Source organism: Taudactylus pleione, unplaced genomic scaffold (assembly GCF_031769625.1).
Source record: "Taudactylus pleione unplaced genomic scaffold, aTauple2 ptg000483l, whole genome shotgun sequence".
NCBI lineage: Eukaryota > Metazoa > Chordata > Amphibia > Anura > Myobatrachidae > Taudactylus > Taudactylus pleione.
The window spans coordinates 3,797,987-3,812,034 of NW_028284885.1; the positions used below are offsets into that span (position 1 = coordinate 3,797,987).

Sequence of the window (14,048 nt, forward strand, 5' to 3'; positions counted from 1 at the left end):
ATTTCCTTGCATTGGTTACATGTATTTTCTGAGAAGTATCAGTATGTTTTCATCAACAAGTAGATCTTACTAACTGCTTTGGGGCTCATTTACATTTGGATGTAAGTCAGTTATATGACACGCCTCTCAGATGTAGCCGTACACGCCCACTTTACCGCCGCACTCATAGGTGTTGCTTTCACAACCTCCCTGAAATACTTTTTCAAAAGTAGGTAAGTGTGACTAGAACACAGGTTCTCAAACTCGGTCCTCGGGACCCCACACAGTGCATGTTTTCCAGGTCTCTTCACGGAATCAAAAGTGAAATTATTATAACCACATGTGGATCTTTTAAAATATGTCAGTGAGTAATGAATACACCTGTGCACCTACTGGGTGACCTGGAAAACCTGTCCTGTGTGGGGTCCTGAGGACCGAGTTTGAGAACCACTGCACTAAAATAACCGCGATCCATTAATTCAGCTCTGGTAACTACAATAGGAAGACAAGTAGGAGAATCACGAGCAGTTTTTATAGCCAGTTAAATGGGCCACCCCCACCCGGAGAATTTGGGTAATCTATGAGGGTTTATTCTGAGCAGTTATGAACCAGCCCCTTTCCTAACACGGTCGGTATCTGGACCACTGCACATAGATGGGACATTCTGACCCGGAGACGGTAGCAGTGCGTTACATTTGCAGAATGGAGGAAGGGATTAACACCATAGCCATTAACTGTACCCGGTGGGGGCTGGGATTATCCTGACAGGTGCTGAATAATTCAATACCTGTCACAATAAGAACCACTGTGCGCTTGGTAATTACTTTGATGTCAATCCTTGCATCCATTTAGCAAGTATAACACATGTCTGGGTCAGGAGTTCGTACTTATGATCACTGAACCCAGAGCTCGCTCCCCTCTGCTGTAATCTGTGATTTCGATGAAATGCCGTGAAATCTGCATTTCAGTCTGACCTGCATTTTACTTCTCATCAATTATGCCTAATAAACTCAGCATTTAAAGCAGCAATCCTACAGAGTAGTTTTTTTTTTTATCTCTTAAGCTGCATACACACACAACGATTTTTTGAACGATTATTGTTAAATGATATCGTGTAACGATAATCGTTTGAAAAATCGTTCACTTTCTGTGCGAAAATGATGAAAGATTATCGTTCATGCGCGTTCATGTTTGTATTTTGTAGTTCAGTCAGACTGGCCAACTCAACGATTTTCATTAAGTTAATATGCAAAAATCGTTTGTAGTTCAAAAAAATCGTTCATTACACTTTAAAAAATCTGACAGGTAATCTGACAGATAATCGTTCATAAAATCGTTCAGAAAATCGTTGGTAACAAAATCGTGTGTGTATGCAGCTTAAAAGGTAAGCACCTTTTAAGCGTGCATCTGATTGGCATTTTTCTTAGCTGTCTTTATACAAATCATTATCTCCTTTTCAAAATCTCTCTGGGGGTTGCAAAGAATGGCTGGCAGTCATACACATGCACATGGGCACAAAGCTTTTATCTTGTCATAAGTCGATAAAGGGGAAAAGGATTTACATTACACAGCAGACCAAGGGCCTGATTCAGAGCCGCTCGTAAGCGGCAGTATGCTCGTTCCGAGCGATGTTCGCACATCTGCGCATGCGTACGGTTTATAATATGCATGCGCGAACCAGTCAGTGCGGCCGAAAATCATTTGTTCGCTATATAGCGAATGCCTGCTACTTTGAGTGACAGGATGAGGCGTATGTGGGTGGTAACAGGGGAAGGTGCTTTAAAACGGGGAGTGGAATTAAGAACGCAGGCGTGCTTAAAGGTCAAAACGGGCGTTTTATGGGTGTGCATAATTAAAACAGCAGCGTCATTGACTACGTCACCTGGTTGTTTTATAGTCAGAACTGCTCGCAATATAGTGGTAAGAAAAACCAACCACAAGAATAGCGAGCAGTTCATACGCTGATCGATGTACTCGAATAATCTAATAAATAGCGGACATGACGTATGATGCGAGCGGCTAGGGGGCGTATTTTTTAAAAAAACATCCGCATGTTTTGTTCGCTCGTTCAGACATGGAGGCGTCAACAGACCGCAAAGAGCGAACGGTTCATTTGAATAGCCACCCCCTTTTTCTAATTGCGTCCGGCTCTGAATCAGGCCCCAAGCTCAGAGAGCCAGCCAAAGCCTTTCTGACCTCTACTATGGCATGTGACTGTGGTTGCCATAGTAGTCCATGATACTGTTTATGAATTTTAAACATTAGGAGCAACCTGAACAAACAAACCACATTAACAAGATAAATGCCAAGATTGTTCTTATAGCGTGCCACAGGGCTGGGTGCAGTCACTGCTCTAATTATGGGGTCTATTTATCAAACAGTGAAAAGTGTGGAGAAGTTACCCATAGCAACCAATCAGCTTTTAAGCAGCATTTATCAAGTACAGTCTATAAAATAATAGGTAGGAGCTGATAGGTTGCAATGGGCAACTTCACGCTTTTCACTGCTTGATACATAGGCCCTGATTCAGAGGTGCTCGCTATTTGCGAGCGCTCGCTCTGAATCAGGGAGGGACGTTTTGTTTTCTCCGGCCTCCAGGCCTCTCGCTAAGCTGTGGATGACCACCCACAGCTTTAGTGGGCGGCCTGGCGATGGTCGCGATTATCGCGACCATAGGGCTTGCAATGAGACCCTTGTGGTAGGGTCTCGTCCACCGCAAGCCCTAGTGAACTTCCTGCTCTAATAGAGCAGAAAGTTCACTACTGACATCACTGGTGATGTCAGTAGAGCCGCCCACAAACGGCAGGCGTTCCTTCAGGAACGCCTCCGTTTGTCCAGCCACCCCCCCTGCACTCCTACAAAACGGGGCGAGCTGTCAATCACAATGTAGTGAGTCCTGCAGCGAGTGAAAATGTACTCGCTACAGGGCTCGCGCACGCGCAGTGTGCAGCGTGCTCACTGCCCGGCCTTCGACCTGCTTGCGAGCGCTATGCGCTCGCGAGCGGGTCTGAATCTGGACAATAAGTATCCAAATCTGTCTCAGGACTCAGCTGCGAAGTGATTTGCAAAATCGGAAAAGGGCGCTAAGTTCCGAAGCCAAATGTCACGTGCATTTGGAGGCCGCCATGTCTAGGGGCGGGTTCCACTTCCTTCTACTAACTCTGCTACAGCCAGAGGAGGATGGCTCATGAATTATGCGTCCAATCATTTGTAGGATATAAGGGCCTGATTCAGAGTCGCTCGTAAGCGGCTGCTCGTTCGCTCCGAGCGATGTTCGCACAACTGCGCATGCATATGGGTCGTAATGCGCATGCGCCAACCAGTCAGTGCGGTCGGAAATCGAGCGCTCGCAAAATAGCGAGTGCCTGCTAATTTGAGTGACAGGATGAGGCGTTTGTGGGTGGTAACAGGGGAAGGTGCTTGAAAACGGGGAGTGGTGATCCGAACGCAGGCGTGCCAAATGGTCAAAATGGGTGTTTTAAGGGTGTGCATAATTAACAAAGCAGCGTCATCGACCACGTCACTTGGTTGTTTCTTAAGCCTGAACTGTTCGCATGATTGCGGTAGGAAAATCCAACCACAAGCACTGCGAGCAGTTCAGATGCCTTTTGATGTACTCGATTAATCTAATAAATAGCGGAGATGACGTAGGATGCGAGCGGCCAGGAGGCGAGCGCATGTTTCGTTCGCTCGCTCAGACACAGAGGCGTCAACAGACCGCAAAGAGCGAGTGCTCAATTTAAATAGCCGGCCCCTTTTTCTGAACGAGCGAGCGCAAATAGCGTCCGGCTCGGAATCAGGCTCTAAGTCCACAATTTTAACCCTCTAGTTGCTAGAGACAACGTAACTACACCTAGGGGCGGAGCAATGACAGTATCCCCTATTAAGGCGTTACAAAAACCACTCATCAGCGGCAATTGTAAATGAATAAATATGACAGCGGCAGATAAGTGTCACTGAGCTGCCCCAACGCCACTTGTCCGCAGTAGCAAGGGTTAAATGGCCTCTTTGCCTGACCAGTCCAGCAGTTTTCTTAACTACATCACGAAAATATATTGTCGTTATTTCTGCTTCATTCTAGTTATAAATAATGTTTCTGATATGGCCGCTTCTGTTTGCGCAGTCCCGACACGGTGTCACGGAGCAGGTACCGTAGTGCTGTATTCCCGACACGATGCCTGTTGAATGAGTTTTCCGCGCACGTCTGCGGTAACCCCTTTTATGTACGGGGCAAAGCGATAATAAGCCCTATTGCTGAATAAATTCAAGAAAAAGTTCTCCTTGGACAATGGGTGCGGCTGGATAGGGCGAGATTCTTCCCTCTGTCTTCCTCTCAGATTCCCTGATTTGGGCGGGAGAGCCCCGATTCCCGGACATCGTAAACGTTGGCGCTTATTGGTGGATCGAGGGCAGGGTTAGGATGAACTGGGGTGGGGTTTCGATCAGGGCGGGGCTTATTTTCTCAATAGCTTTGATGGGCAGTTTAAATTGGTGAGATGATTGAAATTAAAGAGGAGTGTGCGGGAGAGGGGGGGAGGGAGAAATTTAGGGATTACTTTTGTTGGTTCCACTCTGTACTAGCTCAGAGCTACAAGATAGCAGCGCCGATCGGCAGGGCATGTATGTAGCTGTCACTATCAATGCCCTGTCCCTACAGCAGGGACAGCGATGTCCCTGGTGCGGTGGCTGACGGCTCCAGGGCCGCATGCTCAGTTGAGCCAGTGGGGACTGAGATACATGTCCTCAGGCAGGGATCGCCGTAGGGGGGAGTAAACGCATCGTTAGTGCTTCCTGCTTCACCTCGGAAGCGATAAATTGGCCCGTTAGGTGCCGCTGTAATACATCTCCCCCAATGATCCCTATGGCTACACACATTTTCTGAAAAGTATCAGGGTGTTTTCATCAACACGAAGATGTTACTAACTGCTTTGGGGCTCATTTACATTTGGATGTAAGTCAGTTATATGACACGGCTCTCAGATGTAGCAGTACACGCCTATCACATGTATGACATACCTCTCAGCTGTAGCAGTACACGCCTATCACATGTATGACACCTCTCAGATGTAGCAGTACACACCTATCACATGTATGACACGCCTCTCAGATGTAGCAGTACACGCCCACTTTACCGCAGCGCTCATAGGTGTTGCTTTCACAATTTCCCTGAAATGCTTTTTCAAGAGTATGAACTACAACCAGTAACCACACACTGTAACCACACACCTAAAATACAAACAGGAACCACACACTGTAACCACATACTATAACAACACACTGTAACAACACACCTAAAATACAAACAGTAACCACACACTGTAACCACATACTATAACAACACACTGTAACAACACACCTAAAATACAAACAGTAACCATACACGGTAACCAATCACTGTAACCACATACTGTAACCACATACTGTATCCACATACTGTAACCACATACTATAACAACACACTGTAACATACCTAAAATACAAACAGTAACCATACACGGTAACCAATCACTGTAACCACATACTATAACAACACACTGTAACAACACACCTAAAATACAAACAGTAACCATACACGGTAACCAATCACTGTAACCTCATACTGTAACCACATACTGTAACCACATACTATAACAACACACTGTAACACACCTAAAATACAAACAGTAACCATACACGGTAACCAATCACTGTAACCACACATGGTGACCATAAACGGTAACTACACACCCCCGAACCACACACCGTGAATACAAAAGGTAACAACAGACTGTGGCCCTGATTCAGAGTCGGACACTCTGAAAGAGTGCTCGCTCTGAATCAGGGCGTTTGTTTTTTTTTTTGGTGCGGCCTCCGGGCCGCTCGCATAGCTGTGGGTGACCACCCACAGCTATTGCGAACGGCCAGGTGATGGTCACGATGGTCTCGACCATCGCGGCTTGCGACGAGACCCTTGCAGTAGAGTCTCATTGCCGCAAGCCCCAGTGAGCTTCTGTCTCTTAATAGAGCCGGAAGCTCACCACTGACATCACTCGTGATGTCAGTGGGGCCGCCCCCAAACGGCAGGTGTCCGTCAGGAATGCCTCCGTTTGGACAGCCACTCCCCCTGCCTGCCTCCAAAACGGTGTGTGCTGTCGATCAAAATCGACAGCCGTCCCCTTTTGGTGCGAGACCCGGAGCGACGGAGCGCCCGTCGCTAGCCGGATCTCGCGCATGAGCGTGTCGGAGCCGGATCCGGCGTGCGCATGCGCAGTGGCCAAACATCGACCCTGTATCCACACACGGTAACCACACACTATAGTCACACACTGTGAATACAAATGGTAACCATACACGTTACCCAAACACTGTAACCACACACGGTAACCACACACGGTAACCACACACTGCAACCACACACGGTAACCACACACTATAGTCACACACTGTGAATACAAATGGTAACCATACACAGTACCCACACACTGTAACCACACACTGCAACCACACACGGTAACAACACACTATAGTCACACACTGTGAATACAAATGGTAACCATACACAGTACCCACACACTGTAACCACACACAGTGCCCACACACTGTAACCACACAATGCAACAACACACTGTAATCAAACACTATAACACACTATAATCACACACTATAACCACACAATGTAACAACACACTGTAATCACGCACTATAACAACACACTATAATCACACACTGTAACCACACATGGTAACCACACACTCTAACAACACACTATAATCACACACTGTAACAACACACTATAATCACACACTGTAACCACACATGGTAATCACACACTATAATCACACACTGTAATCACACACTGTAACCACACATGGTAATCACACACTGTAATCACACACTATAATCACACACTGTAATCACACACTGTAACCACACATGGTAATCACACACTGTAATCACACACTATAATCACACACTATAATCACACATGGTAAGCACACACTGTAATCACACACTATAATCACACACTATAATCACACACTGTAATCACACACTATAATCACACACTGTAACCACACATGGGGCTCTATTTACTACAATCCGCATATTGAATGTGGATTGTAGTGTGATATTACCGAGTGAATTCGCATTGCGAATTCAGGCAATATCACAGGGATTTACTATAAATCCCTTGCAGGGACAGAGCTTGCGATAAAGCTCTGTCCCTGCGAATCCCATCCGCACTCTAGTCGCGGTATTTTCGGAAAAAATACCGCGACTAAGAGCCCGCGCATGCGCCGACCCACCGTCGCTGCTACCCCCCCACCGATGCTAAGCCCCGCCCCCCGTGATCGCGGACCCCCCGCGACCCCCCTCTCTCCCTTCATTACACTTACCTGCATCCTCCTGGCCTCCGGTGATCTTCGCCGGGCTTCCCGGTCATGTGATCTCCCATACTGCACTGGGACCCGATCACCTGATGACCGGGCAGCAGTGCACTGTGGGAGACCAGCTGACCGGAGGGGAGCCATCACCGGAGGCCCGATCACCGGTCCCTGGATTCAGGTAAGTAAAAAAAAAATTTTTCCATTTTTTTTTTCTTTTTTTTACAGCCATCAGCTTGCGGTCTGTTTAGACCACACAGCTGATTACAGGGACTGACTCCCGGCTCTGCTCTCCCCGTTAGAGCAGAGTGGGAGCCCGGTAACCGGGGGAGACCCTGGATAACGCCACCTCCAGGTGGCGTTATTATCACAGGGCTTCCCCCGGTATTTTTTTACAATTTATTTTTAGTAACTCTGGTCGGATCACATTTCCCATTACAATTATGGGAAATGCGATCTGCTTTACTAAAAATAAGTGATACTTAGGGGTTGGAGTAGAATTTGACTAATTCTACTCCAATTGCCCTGTAATAACTACAGGTGAAACTAAAATAATGTGAAAAGGGTGTGAAAACACAAAACAGCCTTTATCACTTTATTTTAGTAAAAATAATGTTAATAAATAGAGCCCATGGTAAGCACACAATGTAACAACACACTGTAATCACACACTATAACAACACACTTTAATAACACACTGTAACCACACATGGTAACCACACACTATAACAACACACTATAATAACACACTGTAACCACACATGGTAATCACACACTGTAATCATGCGCTATATAGAAACACAATGTAACCACGCACATATCGAATATGTATGATATAGTATCGAAAACACCTAAGTAACAACATTCCCAACAGAAGGTACTTGGGGCTGAGCCACACAGCTGGCCAGGTGCACAGAAACAAATCGTTAATAATCAGAATAACAAATGAAAGATATTAGGGTCTATTCATCATCCCTTCAATTTCTACAAAAGTGGTTGAAAAGGTTCAGGGCTATTCATCATCCCTGTAACGCAGGAGATACAGGAGATATCACAGATATCGCCTGGTTACAATTCTCACCCGATAATTTCCCCAGTCCTCATACTAGTATAGGGGACGTGGAAATTATGTCATTCATCAAGTACCGAAAAAAATTTTTTTTTTCAAAACTTGTGAGTGATACTGTTCACCCCCCTGAAATACAATTCACAAGCTGTCGTTTAGACGGCGGTTTGTACAGCATTCATTGTACAACATTCAGATCCCTGTAGCTGTGTTTGAGATGTAGTCAGTATCCCGGTGTGCGGGATGCCGACGGGCGAAATCCCGACAGCGTTGGGATCCCGGCACCAGAATCCTGACCGCGTGCATTAGGCTCTAGGGGGAGGGTTAGGGTTAGGCACTAGGAGGGAGTGTTAGGTTTAGGGTGCAGGGAGAGGGGGTTAGGGTTAGGCACTTGGGGGAGAGTTAGGGTTAGGCACTAGGAGGGAGTGTTAGGTTTAGGGTGCAGGGAGAGGGGGTCAGGCACTAGGGGGAGGGTTAGGGTTAGGCACTAGGGGACGGGTTAGGGTTAGGCACTAGGGGGAGGGTTTTGGTTAGGCACGAGGGGGCGGGTTAGGGTTAGGCAATAGGGGGGAAGGTTAGATTTAGGGTGCAGGGAGAGGTGGTTAGGGTTAGGCAATTGGGGGAGGGTCAGGGTTAGGCACTAGGAGGGAGTGATAGCTTTAAGGTGCAGGGAGAGAAGGTTAGGGTTAGGCACTAGGGGGCGGGTTAGGGTTGGGCACTAGGAGGGAGTGTTAGGTTTAGGGTGCAGGGAGAGGAGGTTAGAGTTAGGCACTAGGAGGGAAGGTTAGGTTTAAGCACCGGAGAGGGAGGTTAGGTTTAGGGTGCAGGGAGAGGGAGGTTAGGTTTAGGCACTAGGAGGTGAGGTTAGGGTTAGGCACCGGGGAGATAGGTGTAAGGGTTAGTCTTTCCTGCTTTCTGTATGGGTGTCGGGATTCTGGGGAGGGGGAGCCAGAACGGACAGCAGCAGGGCCAGCAGCAGCGGGGGAGCTGGGACGGACACGGGGATGGGACGGGAACCGGGATGCACACCAGCGGGCCGCGCAGGGGGAGGGCTCCACAGGCCAGCAGCAGCGGGAAGCTGGGACAGACACCGGTGACCGCGCAGGGGGGTGGTTAATGACAGTGGTGGGGAGAGCGGGGGACGTACAGCAGCGGGAGGGGGGCTACAATACAGAGCAGAGGGTGTTGGGTGAAAGAGCGGCGGAATAGAGAGGAGGGGCAGACGCAGTGAGGAAATACTTATGGATACCTCAGCTGTAGCGGGAAAAATATAATCCAAAAAGTTGGCTCAGCAAAAAGAGCAGCTGTTCGGAGAGATTTCTTACACTCGCAGCGAGTTCAAAACAAAATTATCACTAGCGATAATTATATAGGGGTCTATTCACTAAGCAGTGTTAGGAGACAGCGTGAAAAGTGATAAAAAAGTGATAAGGTACCAGCCAATCAGCTCCCAACTTTCATCTCACAGGCTGTGTTTGAAAAATGACAGTTGGGAGCTGATTGGCTGGCACCTTATCACTTTCTTATCACTTTTCACGCTGTCTGCTAACACTGCTTAGTAAATAGACCCCATAATGATGATTAGGCCCCTCTGGGAGAGTTATAAAAGTGTTCTGAGGTATAAAGCTATGACGAAAATAAATTTCTATTGAATAATATTGTCAGAAAGTCCCAAGGTACAGTAAGTCTGTATAAAGAGCAGATGCATGAACATGTCAGAGACCTATCTCGTCATGTGACTACCTGTAGCTTCTGCAGACGTTTCCCCACTTGGACCCCAGGGTTTTCAGTTTTGGGTGGAATATCCTTTGTGAAATCCAGGCTCCAGAGGCTGTTTCCCCGGGGACTGATGGGTTCCTCAATATCTCGGTGACAGGTTTTCCACCCAAACCTGAAAATTCCAATGGAGTAATCCAAAAGTTTGACCAGTGGTCCCAGTATAATGCATGTATAATGTAATGCACAAGGATTAGAGCAGCAGGGGCGTATCTATAATGGGTGCAGGGTGTGCGGGGCACATGGGCACGTTTGCGCATGCCCTGTACAGGAAAAATGGCCACCATGGCCTTTTTCCCAGTGACCTGCGCATACCGTATAGACTCTGGGCGCACTCTAGTGCCCAGAGTCTATAACCCCGGCGCTGGCCGCTCACAGCTCAGTGCGCTGCCGGCCGCCGGACAGAGAGGAGGGGGCCCGTGTCGGAGACTGCACACAGGCCCCCTCCTCTCTAGAAACGCCCCTGTAGAGCAGTAATGTTACATATTGGCTGTGTAAGAATTCGGTAATATGATAAGACACAGGGGCCCCCATTTATTAATGATCGCTATTGCAACCTGCAATCCTATCGCCGGGAATGTATCATACGGCACGAGCAGGGAGAGGGGCACTGGAAGGAGCCCGTCCCTGCGATGTGCACGTAGAGCTGCCGCACATGCGCTGTAACGCTGACTGCACATGCACGGCCGCCATTGCCGGGGAACCCTCCGCCGGGTAATTATGCCTGGTGTAGCCCATAGGCTACAGCGGCTAACGCCATCTTCAGCTGTGGGGGCCAATACCCAATATCCGGAAGTTGATAAATTTGGCAGCAACGCATCCCCCAAAGAAACCTATGGGGGATGGGGCTGCCTGTAGGAATGGATATACCTGCTGCGGCCCCTCCTTAATACATCCGGAGAATACTAAATATTTGCGGTTAACCTCCGTAAACTAGTGTTTTCGGGGATATAGCCACCAATATAGAATGGTTTGTTACCACGAAGGGTAGATGTAACTGCCTTGCCCTTAAGGGCCTGATTGAGCTGGCTGTAGGAATCCATCTTTGCGTGTCTTTACACCGCACCATGGAAACTTGCACCAGCCCTATGCTATCTCTGTCTGATTCTACATCCAAATACGTTCAGCATCTCCGCGCTGTAACCATCTGGACGCACGCAAAGTCCTCCTCAGACACACGCAAAGCAAATAAAACATCAGCCAACTCGCAAAGCAAATAAAACATCAGCCAACTACGCCATGTCGGCATAGCGTGCAACTCTGAATCAGGCCCTCAGTGTCAGAAATGTTTAATTCCTCTGGGAAAACATTTAAAGTTGCTCCTTAACTGCTGCCATATTTATGTGAAAGTCTGTACCACATCTCAAGTCTGTCCTGCAATATATGATGTAACAAAGTGTATAACTCTCTAAGATACATCACAGAGCCACCAACCTTCATCATGGCATCTTACCTTTCATCAGCAAAGGCCGATGAAAGGTAACAGAATATCAATAAGTCTCTTCCTTCAAATGAATAAATGTTGTTACATGAAGTTTTATATTTGAGTGTGTTTAGTTCTACAGGTATGAGAGAGACAGAGAGAGAGAGAGACAGAGAGAGGGGGGGGAGAAGAGAGAGATGGGGAGAAGAGAGAGAGAGAGAGAGGGGGAGGAGAGAGGGAGAAAAGAGAGAGAGAGGGAGAAGAGAGAGGGGGAGAAGAGAGAGAGAGAGAGAGAGAGAGAGAGAGAGAGAGAGAGAGAGAGAGAGAGAGAGAGAGAGGGAAGAAGAGAGAGAGAGAGGGGGGGAGGGAAAGAGAGACAGAGAGAGAGAGGGGGGAGAAAAGAGAGAGAGGTGGGAGAAGAGAGACAGAGAGAGAGAGGGGGGGAGAAGAGAGAGGGAGAAAAGATGGAGAGAGAGAGTGAGAGAGGAGAAGAGAGAGAGGGGGGGAGAAAAGAGAGAGAGAGGGGAGAAGAGAGACAGAGAGAGAGGGAGAGAAGAGAGAGAGAGGGGGGGATGAGAGACAGAGAGAGAGAGAGAGAGAGAGAGAGAGAGAGAGAGGGGGAGAAAAGAGAGAGAGAGGGGAGAAGAGAGACAGAGAGAGAGGGAGAGAAGAGAGAGAGAGGGGGGGATGAGAGACAGAGAGAGAGGGAGAAGAGAGAGAGAAAGAGGGGGAGAAGAGAGAGAGAGGAGAGAAGAGAGACGGAGAGAGAGGGGGAAGAAGAGAGAGAGAGAGAGGGAGAAAAGAGAGAGAGAGAGAGAAAGGGAGGGGAGAAGAGAGAGAGAGGGGGGAAAGAGAGAGGGGGGGAGAAGAGAGACAGATAGAGAGAGGGGGGAGAGAGAGAGAGAGAGAGGGGGGGCGAAGAGAGAGAGGGGGAGAAGAGAGAGAGGGGGGAAGAGAGAGAGAGAGAGAAATGGGGAGAAGAGAGAGAGAGAGAGAGAGAGAGAGAGAGAGAGAGAGAGGGGGAGAAGAGAGAGAGGGAGAAATGGGGAGAAGAGAGAGAGAGGGGGGTGGGAGAGACAGAGAGAGGGGGGGGAGAGAGAGAGGGGGGAAGAGAGACAGAGAGAGAGAGAGAGAGAGAGAGAGAGAGGGGGGGGAGAGATAGAGAGAGAGAGAGAGAGGGGGAGAGAGAGAGAGAGAGAGAGAGGGGGGGAGAGAGAGACAGACAGAGACAGAGAGAGATGGGAAGGAAAGAGAGAGATAAAAAGAGTCGGGGAGATTGAGATAGTAAGGTTGGAAAGATTAGAGAACTGGGAAGGAAAGAGAGATGGAGGGAAGAGAAAGAGAGACAAGGAGAGAAGGAAGAAAAGAAGGTGGAGAGAAGTAAAGTAAGAGACAGGGAAATAAAGTAAAATACAGGGTAATAGGTACAGTAAGTTGTTATAATAATTTATTGCATTCATAAATGAATATTGTGCGACCTTTCATAATCATAATAGTGTCATCCTGAGAACTTGTCTTTGTCTGAGGTGCCTGAAAAGTCCCTTGTAATACTGTCATTGCCAACAAGCAGCTGCGGTGGAACCACAATTCCCAGCAAGTTCTGCCAGCAGTTTTCAACACTCAGGCAATGTACTGACAGTCAGATAAAAAATTAAAGCGTCAAACTCCTTTAGTGGAGCAAATAAAAGTCCCAAAGTCACTGATCTGTCTCATTTTTGTTGCCCAAACTGTGTCAGTAAAAACGTCAGTAAGCAACGTGTAGGTAGTTTCGCCGCCCTGTCTGGCAGCCAGATAGCCCAGGTCGGCAAGCAGCCCCCAGCCCCCAATGCTCCCCTCTCCCAGTACTCCCCAGTTACTCACATGCCAGATGGCGAAGAAGATGAGGGCAGCGCAGAGGACCAGGGACAACATGTAGCAGAAGGCAGCGAAAGTAAATGCCATAGCGGCCCCGGGGCGAGCGGTGACTCCAGCCCCAGTCCCAGCGCTCAGGTGACCGGAGACCCCAGGGGAGCCCCCAGCCTCGGTGCGCTCTGCGCCACTGCTGCGCCCGGGTGCATTGGATGCGCGCAGCTGAGCCACCTCCAGGCTAGCCCAGCGCGGGACGCCTCATGGCGGGGGAGAAGGCTCAGAAGTGTCCGGCTCAGAGCAGCCCAGCTCCCAGGTCTCCCCAGCATCTCCCCACATCCACAGAGGACACTTCTGGAGTGCTGGATGCCGGTGCCAGTGACTCACTCCAGCCAGGGGAGGAGGACTAGGAGGAGGAGCAGCTCCCTCCATGTGCTGCTGGATGGAGGTGGGTGATGAGCAGTGTCTGGCTGGCATGGGGGGCTCAGTCACGGGCACTGTCCCAGTATTACCCAACCAGTGGCAGGGGTCTCACCTGAGGCAGGTGGCAGCACAGTAGCCCCTGACTGGTTACAGAAGAGTGTTTGTGTCCTTATTG

General features: G+C 48.6%; 1 protein-coding gene across 2 annotated transcripts in view; it reads right to left on the bottom strand.

Moving 5' to 3' along the window:
• CNIH3 (cornichon family AMPA receptor auxiliary protein 3) overlaps positions 1-13,789 on the bottom strand; it is a 164,193-nt gene extending 150,404 nt beyond the window's left edge. For both annotated transcript variants that reach the window (XM_088449362.1, XM_088449361.1), the window contains exon 1: positions 13,466-13,789. In XM_088449362.1, coding sequence (XP_088305488.1) covers positions 13,466-13,546 — 81 coding nt within the window. In that variant the 5' untranslated portion in view covers positions 13,547-13,789. The remainder of the gene's footprint in view (positions 1-13,465) is intronic.
• Between the last annotated feature and the right edge of the window lie 259 nt (positions 13,790-14,048).